Consider the following 14,382-nt stretch of genomic DNA (forward strand, 5'->3'; position numbering starts at 1 on the left):
ACTATATTCTATTTAAATGAATGAAAGCATAAACATTCAGGTACATTAATTTGAATCTGAGACCAATTGCACTTTCAGATAATAAATTTACTTGTAAGTCAAACACATTAAATTTCCTTATATGAAGGAAAGGAACACTTTAAATATTACTACACTGATGCAACACTGAAGCAGACCATTTTTTAATTGAATCCACACAAACTTTGACTTTATCATCTTAATACTCATGATGTGCAAACTGTAAATGTTCATTTTGCAATTTTTACTTTCACACTTTTAATGTATTATTAAAGTATTAAAACAAATGCTGACACCGCCCTCACTATGAAGAGTAATGAAATGATATATCTGAACGGAATCAACTTCTCCCAATTTGTGGTTAGCAGTTTGGAGTGGTTATTTTACAAAATGAATAATGGTTGTTAGAGAAGTAAATCTTAGTTTATCCTAATTATTGCCCTCCCAGAAGGCTCCTTTATATAGTGATTGCCTCATTCTCCATGCTGAGGTGTGAGTCATGGTGAGCAAAAGATTTGAGCAACAAACTCCTGACCAAGATTGGGCTCTAAATCAGGACAGACTGAAACTTTGTCCTAGAAGTACATTTTAAAATTCTATTTCAGTTTAATTTTGTTCTCTTTTTCAGTATTTCTCCTTCTTACAAGAGTCTCCCATCAGTATCAGAGACTTTTCCAACATTAAGAACAATGACCGAGGTGCTAAATGCAGATTCTTCTCGTTGTCTTAAAAAAACTATAGTTGCTGTATAATTTATACAAATAAAGGGCCAAGACCTCTTGTTTTGTAAATTATTTTTGAAAAGGAAAAATTCTGAAGAAACTGGGTCCTTTGTTACTTTTGATACAATTTTTGATAGATGTAATGTTTGAACCATTGTCTTTACCTTAGGGCTCTCAACAAACAGGAAAATCTTGGGATGAATGTTTCCATGCCTAATTTAATGCCACTGCCTTCCTAATAGCAAATTTATTTCGGTGACCAAACCTAAGGGTGATATGATATAATTGAATGGGAACTATTTCGAACCTGCTGCAGATATGGATTTTGTTCTTGAAGAATGTTTTCCTTAATGCACTTTGAAAATCCCATATCGCCTCTGTCTTTCAGTCATATGTCTTCAGGTTCTTCAAAACAAAAAATTTAACTGTGAGAACTTTATGAACCGTACTATGTGTGTAACGCATAAATACACACTTTACGTAATGTTGTCCTGTGAAGAAGTGTTTCAAATACCTGTTTGACAAATAATGTCAGGAACACTTGTAAAGAAATTGGTTTCAGGTAAACAAACTTTTTGGAAATAAAAATAAATAAATGATATGCTTAAAATGAGCCTTTTCTGGTGAGCAAATGACACACTTATACTGATGGGCGTTGAGTTACTTGCAAGTGAGGCTGGCATGCTGCTGTTGGGTTTCTTGATGTGGAGGGCACCAATAGGTCGTGAATGTACTAGGAGAGCCAGCTGGAATGCTGCTTAGGCTGGTTTGTCAGATGGTGGCAGGGAGGGACAGCATCCTGGGGAAACTCAGAGCTAGTAGGGTAGCCCATCAGGCTGGCCTAGCTCAACTCAGGCAGTGAGGGTGACACCACAGTATTTCATAGAAAAAGGTGGATTTTATTTCAGGCAGCAGCAAAAGTGACCACCATGATTTGCAGGGAGTCCCAGTAAATTGTGGCTTATCTTCAGAATCAGGGAGACCTATGTAGCCTATGCAGATTCTGTCTCCTGAGTGATCTTGGCAGCTTTTGTGAAGTAGGTGACTTCAGCCACAAAATCCCCAGTAAACTAGGGTGGATTAGATGGTTTATTTCATCAGTGTGGCCATTTTCTCAATTATTTAATCTAGGCTAGTTCTTTGGTTTTTGATGTTCTCCTGCACTTCAAAAACTGTAAACAGAAAAAAAAAAGACTACTTCTGTTTCTAGGATCATGACTTTCAGAAGTCTTTTTTTTTTACAATATCACTTTACAAAATTAATGTTGTTGTCACAAGCACTTTGTGGGCACAGTATTCCCTCTGCTAGTCTCCATTAACTATGTTCTTAGTTTTATGTACTCTGAATTTTCCAGAGTTCAGGGTTATGTGAGCAATTGCAAGGCTATCCCCTAATCAGAGAAAGTGTGAGAAATATCTGAGGGAGCAACTTCTTTGCAAGGAGTGTAAAAATAACATACCTGCAGCCATTTGAAGCTTGAATGTGACAGGTGCAGAGAGATCATTTAGCAGCAGAGGGCAGGCAATCCCCAACATCCTGATTATCAGGCCTTGTCTACACGGCAGAAGTAAATCGAAGTTATCTAAATCGAATTTATAAAACCGAATTTATAAATTTGAATTAGAGCGTCCACACCACGAATCTCAAATCGAAGTTGTGCGTCCATGGCCCATGTCTTACTTCGATTTCAGGAGCAGTGCACTGTGGGTAGCTGTGACACAGCTATCCCATAGTTCCCACTTCCTGGTTTTCAGCCCAGTGCCTGCTGGGACCAAAAACATTGTCCCGGGTGCTGCTGGGTACAGCCTCACCCCCCCCTTTGTGAAAGCAGCAGCCAACCATTCCGCGCCGTTTTTCCTGGGTGAAGAGAGCAAACGCCATAGCACAGCAAGCATGGACCCTGCTGAGACCATGGACCCTGCTGAGACCATGGACCCTGATGAGACCAGTAATGCAATCGTGCAAGTTTTAAACAGCTCGCGCACTCTCGTGCTGTCTATGCTGAGCCATGACCTGAAAATTCAGGAGGAGAGGGGGAGGAGGAGGTGGAGGAGGAGGGACAGGAGGAGGACTTGGAGTTTGAGGAGGCAGCTGCGCACCGACAGGAGCGATGTTAATGATGGTGATGATGACGACATAGAGAGTGATCTCTCCCTAACCGCAGGACCCAGCATTTTGGAGCTACTGCTGGTAATGGGTCAGCTTCTGCCCATTGAACGCCGATTTTGGGCACGGGAAACAAGCACAGACTGGTGGGACCGCATAGTTTTGCAGGTGTGGGACGATTCCCAGTGGCTGCATAACTTTCGCATGCGTAAGAGCACTTTCTTTGAACTTTGTGACTTGCTTTCCCCTGCCCTGAAACGCCATAATACTAACATGAGAGCAGCTCTCACTGTGGAGAAGCGAGTGGCAATAGCCCTCTGGAAGCTTGCAACTCCAGACAGCTACCGGTCAGTCGCGAATCAATTTGGAGTGGGAAAATCTACCGTGGGGGCTGCTGTGATGCAAGTAGCCAAAGCAATCGTTAGGCTGCTGCTACGAAAGTTTGTGACTCTGGGAAACGTGCAGGTCATAGTGGATGGCTTTGCTGCAATGGGATTCCCTAACTGTGGAGGGGCCATAGATGGAACCCATATCCCTATCTTGGCCCCAGAGCACCAGGGCGCCGAGTACGTGAACCGCAAGGGGTACTTTTCCATGGTGCTGCAAGCACTGGTGGATCACAAGGGACGTTTCACCAGCATCCACGTGGGATGGCCAGGAAGGGTTCATGACGCGCGCGTCTTCAGAAACAGTACTCTCTTTAAACGACTGCATCAAGGAAATTACTTCCCAGACCAGAAAATAACAGTGGGCGATGTTGAGATGCCTGTCGTTATCCTGGGTGACCCAGCCTACCCCTTGATGCCGTGGCTCATGAAGCCATACACAGGCAGCCTGGACAGTGCTCAGGAGCTGTTCAACTACAGGCTGAGCAAGTGCAGGATGGTGGTAGAGTGTGCATTTGGGCGTTTAAAGGGGCGCTTTCGATCATTACTCACTCGCTCAGACCTCAGCCCAAAGAATGTCCCCGTAGCTATTGCTGCTTGCTGTGTGCTCCACAATCTCTGTGAGAGTAAGGGGGATACCTTTATGGCGGGGTGGGAGGCTGAGGCTAATCGCCTGGCCGCTGACTACGAGCAGCCAGACACCAGGGCGATTAGAAGAGCACACCAGGAGGCGGTGCGCATCAGAGAAGCCCTGAAAATGTGTTTTGTCGCGGGCCAGGGTATGGTGTGATTGCAGTGCTTCTTTGCCCTTGATGAACACTCCCGCCTCTATTGACTCCCTGTAAGCAACCCACCGTCCCCCTTTACTTACAGCTTGCTGCAGGACTTTCAAAATCAACCCCCCACCCTTTCATTACATGTGGCTGAAGGAAAGAAAGCCAGTATGTTTTAAAAATCATTTAATCTTTATTAAAACTCATTTGTTATTGCTTTAAAAACATGCGTTCATTTTTAAAGGATCATTCCCTGTAATAAAAGCACCCTCCCCCCTTTGGATGTATGTCTGATTAGAAAGGAACTATATTCAGAGGCACAGATTTATCTAGGTATCCCTGAAAGCTGTGCTTTGGGAGGAGGATCACAGGTAAGGAAAAGCCCATGAAATACATTTCAGCTTCATTACAGCCTTTTGGTTGGGCTCTCCATGGGGGTGGAGTGTGCTGGTGCAGGAAGCCTTCCCCCACGCGTTCTAACACGTCTGCGTGAGGGAGATATGGAACCTGGGGAGCTTGGAGGGTGATTAAACATGGACTGCAGTGGCACTCTGTAACCCCGCTGCTGTTCCTGAACAATCAACATGCGTCTGAGGATATCAGTGTGATCACGCAGCAGCTCCAGCGTTCCATCACGCCAGCGCCTATCTTCCTCCCTGCTCCTCTGATCTTCCTGCCTGTCTTCCTTGCGCCACCTCTCTTCTACCTGCCGGTCTTCCTCTCGCCACCTCTCATCTCGAGCGTCTCTCCTGTCCTCCCGGTCACTGGCATCTTTCTTGTATTTTGCTATCAGTTCCTTCAAATCACTATGATGAGCTGTGTTACTGTGGCTGACTTCCATGACTTCGGAAAACATTTCGTCTCTCGTTCTCTTTTTCCTCTGTCTCTTGGGTAGCCTGGCAGATGGGGTAGTGAGTAAAGAACACTGCACAGCTGTATGGTGGAGGTAAGAGAGAGAAGTATGTAAAAAGATACATTTCTTAGAACAATGATTCCACTCACTCACACAGCACAAAACTATGCACCTTACGCAGGACATGTGATTTCACTCCAAGGTCACATTTTTCATCTTTTAATACTGGGAGACTCTGTCCCTGGGCTCAGAGCACAGTACAGATGCAGCTTGCTGGTACTGCCATTATAAATTTGCTTCCAAGCAGCCATGGTAAGTCTTTATGTTTGTCTCACCCCTCCCTGCTAAAGCATCATCGTAGCACAACTCCCCTCCACCCAGCTACATGGAGTGGCATTACAGTAGCATAATGGCCATGTTTGCTCTCCTAATTACAAATAAATTACTTATTTCAACCAGGTCACAATGAACGATAGAACTCTGGTGAGAGTTACAGCAGAAGAGGCAGAGCGAATGTTTCATGCCTGTGATCAGAGTCCTGGCGCTTATGCATCTATGCTTTGTGAAGCAATGATTCCAAATTACGTCATGCATGCCTGGAGGGGCAAAGCATCTTTCATTGGAGGACCGGCTAAGGCAGCATTGCCCCGAAATTTACTGAAAAGGCTCTTTGATTTCCTGCAATATCAATTCATGGAGATTTCTTGGGAGGATTTTCATTGCATCCCCAGACATGTTAAGGAACTTTTCATGTAACTGTAATGGCTAAAAAGAAATGACAACGCATGCTTAAAAATTGATAATTAAAAAACGCTAGTTTTTAAATATGACTGATCTAAACATTTACTCACCGCTGGTCCCTTCCATGGCTTCACTTTCTGTGATAGTGGCTTGATTAGCCTGTTGCAAGGTTAAATCTTGGGTCAGAAACAACTCCTGGCTGCTGTTGGTAATTGAGAGCTGTGTGCTATCAGCAATGTCTCCCTCATGTACCTCTTCCTGATCTTCCCCCTCTGCAGAATCCTCAGCCACAGTTGAAACTGAAATCAGGTCATCTGAATCCACGATTAAGGATGGGCGACTGGTAGCCAAGCCCCCAAAAATTGCATGTAGCTCTGCATAGAACCTGCATGTTTTAGGAGCAACTCCAGAGATCCCAAAGCTCTTCTGTGGTCCATGCTGGAGCTCTTTTTCTATTCTCAGGAGACTGCATTTTTAAAGGTGCAGCGTGATTAACTGCTGCTCAGAGCCCCACGGTGGACAAACAGGAAACTGATTCAAACCTCCACGGGTCTTTTCCTGTTTACCTGGCCAGTGCATAGGAGTTTTGAGTGCTGTCCAGAGTGGTCAGTGGTGATCTGTGGGATAGCTCCTGGAGCCCATTAACTTCGATTTCCGTCCACACTGCACTAAATTCGAATTAGTAAATTCGATTTTAGGGTTACTCCTGTGGTTTAGTAGGAGTACTAAAATCGATTTAAATAGCCCTTTAATTCGAATTAGAGGGCTGCGTCATGTGGATGGGTGCTCCATAAATTCGAATTAAAGCCGTTTAATTCGAATTTAAGGCCTCGTGTAGACATGGCCTCAGACACTGCCCAGAAGAAAATAGCTACACGTCTTCATGTAACTTTTCCTGCTCCAGGCATTGAGTGCTGCAGCTCCCTGATGAACTCTAGTGACTCAAGATACACATTGCTTCCCCTCTCTAACACCCTATTGCCACAAGAAGTGGCTTTTTGAATTTTTGAGGATGTACATGAGGAATAAATAATGTCCCCCTAAAGAAAGTGGCAAAGAACTGAGAATACCCATGTCTGTGACTGAAAGGAGGGGCCTCTGAGAATAGAATTGGTGGTGCAGTGGAGTTAGGATAGGGAGGGGAGTTTAAAAAATGCACCCCTGAAGAGGAGTTAAGTATTAAACAATACTGTGCTGTCACCAGTAGACTATATTACAGAGTGACTTCCATCACTCCATACTTAAGATTGCATGTGAGTTTCCATTTTAAGCTCAGTATTCCCCTATCCCTAAAATTCAGTCATACTGCTCTCAAATCAGTAGGTTATGTCTGGGGTTGTGACAGAAACTTTCAACAAAGTTTTAAGTTACCTGAACAGGAGGGTTTCCTAATTTGACATCCTAAAGATAGTGTATGGGAGAGTTTAGTTTTCTAAAAAAGTCACTATAGCAAAGAACAGAAAATGAGAGAAATCAAAACTTAGTTTATGGGGCTCCCCAAGCAGATCTAGAGCAGAGGTTCTCAATCAGGGGTATGTGTACTCCTGGGGGTACCAGAGGTCTTCCAGGGGGTATTCAACTCATCTAGATCAGTGTTTCTCAACCTGGGGGTTGTAACACTCGGGGGTCACGGGATAGGTTTAGGGGGTCGCAAGTACAAGGCCAGCATTGTGGTGGCAAGGAAGGCAATTGCCCAGGGCACCATACAACAAGAGGCCCTGTGAAGCCACATTACACGCTTCAGCTCTGGGCAGTGGGACTTGGGCTTCAGACAAGACTCACAAGTGAAAAACAGGCTCAAGTATCACATTGAAATGTAAGTACGATATTTATATTCCAGTTGATTTATTTTCTAATTATATGGTAAAAATGAGAAAGTAAACAATTTATCAGTAATACACTTTTTGGTATATTTTTGTCTGATTTTGTAAGCAGGTAGTGTTTAAATGAAGTGAAACTTGGGGTACACAAGACAAATCAGATTCCTGAAAGGGATACAGTAGTCTGGAAAGATTGAGAACCACTGATCTAGAGACTACACTAAATTTTTTGTGGATTTCCAACCCAATTTCAATAGTTAACTAGGATCGTTGCCACCTTAAAAAAGGACATAACTTCATAGCTGGAGATGTAAACTTTCACTTGTATAAAAAGCATCTCTTGCCCATTTCTTGGGGGGTAGAGAGACCTCAGTGTAACCTCCAAAATGGGTGTGGTTGGAGCCCCTGTTCACTTTGAACATTATAGTTCATAGTGCACACCAAAGCTACATGAGGAGAGTAGTGAAAACATCCATCTCTTTCCACTTATCTCTTACTGCTGCCATACATTACTGAAACAAATCATATTTTGTTCCACATTAGCTACCCCCCTGTGTAATGCAAGTGAGGTTCAAATATTTTTTTCCCATTATGCATTTGTAACTCCCACTTAATGGTAATGGAGCTGCAATTGCAGCAAGAGCGGTCCTTTGGAGAGAAGAGGTAATTGAAGATAGGATTAGATTTTAAAGATGTTTGAATCTTGGTACATTATTGATATACATGCACTCACCAGATGACCTGTTTATTATCTGTTGGGTGACTAAATCCAGACAGAGCTTGAAGACCTCATATGCAAACAGACCCAGGGCTGCAAGAATAGTCAGTCACATTTGACTGGAAAGTGCTGTGACTTCCCCCAACCAAGAGTTATACCAGTAACAGTGGTTCAGCAGGAAGTATATGGATTATTCTTTTCACCCCCCTTCCCCAATTATTTTTGTTTTTCCTCCTGCAATGCTGCAGAAATGGACAGACATTGTCCAAAGGTCAGAAAAGCAGAGTTATGAGCAGGGGTCTGGGTACAGGAAGTTCTTCGAGTTCTTGCTCATATCGATTCCAATTAGGTGTGCACGTGCTGTGTGCACGTTCGCTGGAAGATTTTTACCCTAGCAACACTCACTGGGTCGACTGGGCGCCCCCTGGAGTGGCGCCGCTATGGTGTCGGATATATACCCCTGCCGGCCCCTCCGCCCTTCAGTTCCTCCTTACCGCCCGTGTCGGTCATTGGAACAGTGGAGTCCGGTTTTACTGACCTCCACCTCCCTAGCTACTCGTAGTTCTCTAGTTATTTTTGTGTATATAGTTAATTTTTATCGTTCCTAGTTAGTGTTATAGTTAAGAGGGGTTCGGGGATTAGCCCCTTCCCCACACCCGGTGCTGGGGCCCATGCCCGGTTCACCAGGTTTGAAACCGTGCTCGGCCTGTCACAAGCCGATGCCGACAGGAGATCCACACGACTCCTGTCTTAAGTGCCTTGGGGAATCTCACCTGGCAGATAAATGTCACATTCGTAAGGCTTTTCAGCCGAGAACAAAAAAGGAGCGGGACTTCTGGCTAAAACAGCTCCTCATGGAGGCAGCTCTTACCCCTCCACCTTCGGCACCGAGTGCTGGTCAGTCGGCTGGCAGAAGCGCCTCCTCGGCACTGGACTGTGCCGGTACTACCAAGGCCTCTCGGCACCGGCCATCACCGGCACCGAAGTCGACTCGGCACCGCTCCCTCTCCCTGAGGTTGAGAGAGCCTAAGACTCCTGCTGCTTCTGTGCCACCTGCACCGCAGCCAGAGAGCTCATCTAAGTCAGATCGCCCAGCACCGACAACGGCGGCACCGTCGATTCCGGTCCCACAAGGGCCGTCGAGTCCGGTGCCTGTCAGCTTCCCGGCGCGAGCCATGATTGAGCTTACTATTCCATCCACGCCGGAGACATTCTCAATGGTGAGGGATCTGATTGCCATGACAGAGTCGACCCTGCCTCAACCCCCGGCACTGCCAGTGCGGGTAATACAGTCTGTTGGCAAGCCTGCCTTGATAAGACCATCCTCTGTTGGCACTGCGGAGCGGGACCGTTTACAATCACGGTCCCGCAGACATTCTAGGTCCTGTCAGCACTCCTGCTCCCGATGCCGCTCGCAGTCCCGGCACTGTTCTCCTTGGTACCAGTCACACTCACGGCACTGTTCAATATCCCGTTCGCTAGCCCGCTACTCTCAGCACCGCTCCAGCTCCTGCCACCGCTCCAGTTGCCGTGACTCCCATAGCTGCGCTTGACGTCGAGCCTCAATATCTCGGTCGTCTTCCCAGCACCGCTCTGGTCGCAGGTCCCGATCTCGTTCCCGGTGCCGGTATGCCTCCCAGTACCGGTCCCCGGTGCTGAGTAGAGCAAGGTCCGCCAGAGACAGAGACTCTGCCCAGGGCTTTTCAGCACCTCCATGGCCATCCAGACATGCATCAGTGTCGACCCACGTGGACAGCTCTTATGCACAGGACCGCGATTCCGATGTGCCCACCAGAGTCTTCCAAGAGACCCAGGCCAGGACCAAGGGACCCCCATCAGTGGCTCTTTCTGGACACCTTGGGCGTACCACCAGGCCCAAGGCGTACCAGTAGTTCCGTCCCACTCTGTCTCATCAGAGCACCGAGTGCCAGAGGCGACGGTTAGCCGTCCCCCTCTCCCACTGCTACGGAGGAAGCCCCAGTTCACCCACCGGACTCCCAGGTTCCACTGGAGCAGGAGGTCGCCCAAGAGCAAGAGGCCACACAGGACCCGCTCGTCGCCAGGCATCTCCTCTTCCTCTTCTCCAGATGAGGCAGGTGGCAGGAACATCCTCCTCGGGCCCTCCTCCAATCGACCTGAGAGCCCATCAGGACCTCCTAAGGAGGGTAGCACTCAATATGAACCTCCAGGTGGAGGAGGTCCCGGAGGTAGAGGACCCGGTAGTGGACATTCTATTCGGCGGATGCCCCCACTAGAGTGGCCCTACCGTTTATTCGGACCATCCAGGCCAATGCCGATACTATATGGCAGTCTCCAGCCTCTATCCTCCTGCGGCCAGGGGAGTCGAGCGTAAATATATGGTGCCCTCTAAAGGGTACGAGTACTTGTATGTCCATCCTCCTCCCTGCTCACTAGTCGTCCAGTCCGTTAATGAGAGGGAATGCCATGGCCAGCAGGCGCCAGCCCCGAAATCGAAGGAGGCTAGGCGAATGGACCTACTCGGCCGCAAAGTGTACTCGGCAGGGCCCTACAGCTCCGGGTGGCAAATCAACAAGCCTTGCTTAGCCGCTATAATTATAACACCTGGGTGGCGGTGGGTAAGTTTACGGAGCTTCTCTCCCTCAAGACTCCCGCCAAGAGTTCGCTGCCCTCTTGGAGGAAGGGAAAAAGGTGGCCAGAACTTCCCTCCAGGCCTCGTTGGATGCAGCAGACTCAGCAGCCAGGACTCTGGCCTCGGGTGTTGCCATGAGGCGCATCTCATGGCTTCAGGTTTCAAGCCTCCCACCGGAGCTGCAGTATACCATTCAGGACTTGCCATTTGATGGTAAAGGCCTCTTCTCGGAGAAAGACTGACCCCAGGCTGCAAAGCCTGAAGGACAACAGGGTCATAATGCGCTCTCTCTCATACGCCGTGCAACGCAGGCCTGCCGGTTGACCCAACCAGCCATACGCGCCTTTCCGTCCCCAGCACTCACCCTCACCCCATACTCTGTGCCTAAACAAAGACAGGACTTTTGGCAGGCGGCGCGGCCGAGGTGGTCAGCAGATGACCATCAGGACCCCAAGGGGGCCAAAAAAGTCAAGGTCCCTCGAAACACCAAACCACCAGGGACCAAAGACGAACTTTTTGAAGGTGCGCCCCGAGAGGACGGCGGCGTACCAGTTACAGGCCAGGATCCCTTCTCCTCCCTTCTCCAACCGTCTCTCCTACTTCCTCCCGGCGTGGTCCCAGTTAACTTCAGATCGCTGGTCCTACGCACGGTGGAGTATGGGTACCACCTCCAATTTATTTCAACCCCGCCCTCCCACCCTCCAACCCTGTCCCTCTTCAGGGACCCCTCTCACGAGCAATTCCTCTTACAAGAGGCGACGCTCCTCGCCATGGGAGCTATAGAGGAGGTACCAATGGACGAAAGGGGCAAGGGGTTTTACTCCCGTTATTTCCTAATCCCCAAGTCGAAGGGAGGTCTCAGACCTATCCTAGACCTGCGAGGACTCAACCAGTTTATGATAAAGTTGAAGTTCCGCATGGTATCCCTGGGGACCATTATCCCGTCCTTGGATCCTGGAGACTGGTATGCCGCCCTCGATATGAAGGACGCGTACTTTCACATCGCCATTTTTCCTCCACACAGGAGATACCTCCGCTTTGTAGCCAACTGTCAGCACTTCCAGTTTACGGTCCTGCCGTTTGGCCTTTCTACAGCCCAAAGGGTATTTACAAAGTGTATGGCCGTAGTCGCCGCCTACCTCCGCCGACGTCGGATACACATTTTTCCGTATCTGGACGATTGGCTCATCCGCGAGGAACCTCCGAGACACAAGTCACCCAGCATGTGGGCATCATCAAGGACCTATTCACACGTCTAGGCCTGATGATCAATATAGAAAAATCCACTCTGGTTCCCACGCAGAGGTTAGACTTCATAGGAGCTATCCTGGACTCCAATCTAGCCAGGCCTGCTTACCGCAGCCGCCGTTTCAGACGATGGCAACAATCATCCGAGGTCTACAGAATTTCCTGGAGACCTCAGCTCGCACATGTCTCGGTCTCCTGGGTCACATAGCTGCCTGCACGTTCATAACCAAATATGTCAGACTCCGCCTCCATCCTCTCCAAGCTTGGCTCAACTCGGTATACCGCCCGGGCAGGGACCCAATAGACACGATAGTCACCATTCCCCCGAGCACCCTAGGCTCCCTAGACTGGTGGCTAACTCCCTCCCTGGTGCGTACAGGACTGCCGTTCCATCTGCCCCAGCCCTCAACGTCCCTGACAACGGATGTGTCATCCCTCGGCTGGGGTGCTCACCTCAGACACCTTTGTACTCAAGGCCTCTGGTCATCTCAGGAGCTGGCATTACACATAAATGTCCGAGAACTGAGAGCAGTCCACCTGGCGTGCCAGGCATTCCAGCAACATTTACAAGGCCGTTGTGTCTGTGTTTACAGACAACACAACGGCCATGTACTACATAAACAAGCAGGGAGGGACACGATCCTCCCCCCTTTGTCAGGAGGCCATCCAACTCTGGGACTTTTGCATAGCCCACTCGATAGACCTGGTTGCGTCCTTTCTCCCAGGGGTTCGGAACACTCTGGTGGATCGACTAAGCAGGTCCTTCCTGTCTCACAAGTGGTCGATCCGCCCAGTCGTTATTCATTCTGTTTTCCAGAAGTGGGGATTTCCCCACATAGATCTGTTTGGTTCTTGCGCAAACAGGAAATGCCAGATGTTCTGCTCCTTCCAAGGTCTCTCCCCGGGATCAATCTCGGACGCTTTCCTGATGCCATGGAAGAGCCAGCTGCTTTATGCCTTTCCACCGTTCCTGCTGGTTCACAAGGTCCTGCTAAAACTCTGCAGGAACAGAGCGCGCCTAATCATGATCACTCCAGCATGGCCCAGGCAGCACTGGTACACCACGTTGCTTGACCTGTCGATAGCCAACCCAGTTACCCTGCCACTCCACCCAGACCTCATAACTCAGGACCACGGCTGGCTTCGCCACCCAGACCTGCAGGCCCTTCACCTAACGGCATGGCTGCTGTGTGGCTAAACCAGTCAGAGTTACGTTGCTGTGCATCAGTATGACAATCTCTCTCCTGGGTAGCAGGAAACCTTCCACTCGGTCAACGTATCTGGCCAAGTGGAAGCATTTCTTCTGCTGGTGCGAAATGCATAATCTTACTCCCACTGAGGTCTCAATTCCCTCTATTTTGGACTACCTCTGGTCTCTCAAACAGCAGGGCCTAGCAGTATCATCACTGAGGGTATACTTGGCAGCCATCTCTACCTTCCACCCAGGGGAAGATGGCCGTTCCGTGTTCTGACACTCTATTGTTTCGAGGTTCCTCAAGGGCTTGGAGCACTTATATCCCCAAGTACGCCACCCCGCCCTGACCTGGGATCTCAACCTGGTTAAAACCAGGTTATGTCTCCCCCATTCGAGCCGTTAGCAACCTGCTCGCTACTCTACCTGTCTTGGAAGACAGCTTTCCTCATAGCCATCTCATCGGCCAGACGAGTCTCCGAGCTTAGGGCTCTTATGGTGGATCTGCCGTACACTGTGTTCCGCAGGGACAAGGTGCAGTTGCGGCTACACCTGGCATTCCTCCATAAGGTGGTTTCGGCCTTTCATGTTAATCAGGACATTTTTCTCCAGGTCTTCTTCCTGAAGCCACTCTCAACACGATGGGAGCAACAATTGCACTCCCTGGACGTCCGTAGAGCACTCACATTTTATATTGAGCGGACAAAACCCTTTCGTAAAACGCCCCAACTCTTTCTTGCGGTAGCAGACCAAATGAAAGACCTACCTGTTTCCTCTGAGGATCTCATCTTGGGTGACGGCGTGCATCCGCACTTGTTATGATTTGGCTCATATTTCCCGAAGCCACATCACTGCGCATTCTACCAGGGTTCAGGCTTCATCTGCCGCCTTCTTGGCTCATGTACCTATCCAGGAGATATGTTGTGCAGCTACCTGGTCTTCGGTCCACACCTTTGCTTCACATTATGCTCTGGTTCAACAGTCCAGAGATGATGCAGGCTTTGGCTCAGCAGTTTTGCATTCTGCAACATCTCACTCCAACCCCACCACCTAGGTAAGGCTTGGGAATCACCTAATTGGAATCGATATGAGCAAGCACTCGAAGAAAAGATGGTTACTCACCTTTGTAACTGTTGTTCTTCGAGATGTGTTGCTCATATCCATTCCAAACCCGCCCTCCTTCCCCACTGTTG

At 48.5% G+C, this 14,382-nt stretch overlaps 1 protein-coding gene across 6 annotated transcripts in view; it reads left to right on the forward strand.

The window, feature by feature from the left end:
* The window catches only part of TTC13 (tetratricopeptide repeat domain 13), an 88,069-nt gene extending 86,718 nt beyond the window's left edge, over positions 1-1,351 (forward strand). For all 6 annotated transcript variants that reach the window (XR_004377297.2, XM_032806394.2, XM_032806393.2 and 3 more), the window contains one exon: positions 647-1,351. Coding sequence is in view for 5 of the 6 variants with exons in the window: in XM_032806394.2 (XP_032662285.1) it covers positions 647-770 (124 nt within the window). In the remaining variant the exon portion in view is untranslated. The remainder of the gene's footprint in view (positions 1-646) is intronic.
* Positions 1,352-14,382: the final 13,031 nt, after the last annotated feature.

Source organism: Chelonoidis abingdonii, chromosome 3 (genome assembly GCF_003597395.2).
Source record: "Chelonoidis abingdonii isolate Lonesome George chromosome 3, CheloAbing_2.0, whole genome shotgun sequence".
Classification (NCBI taxonomy): Eukaryota; Metazoa; Chordata; order Testudines; family Testudinidae; genus Chelonoidis; species Chelonoidis abingdonii.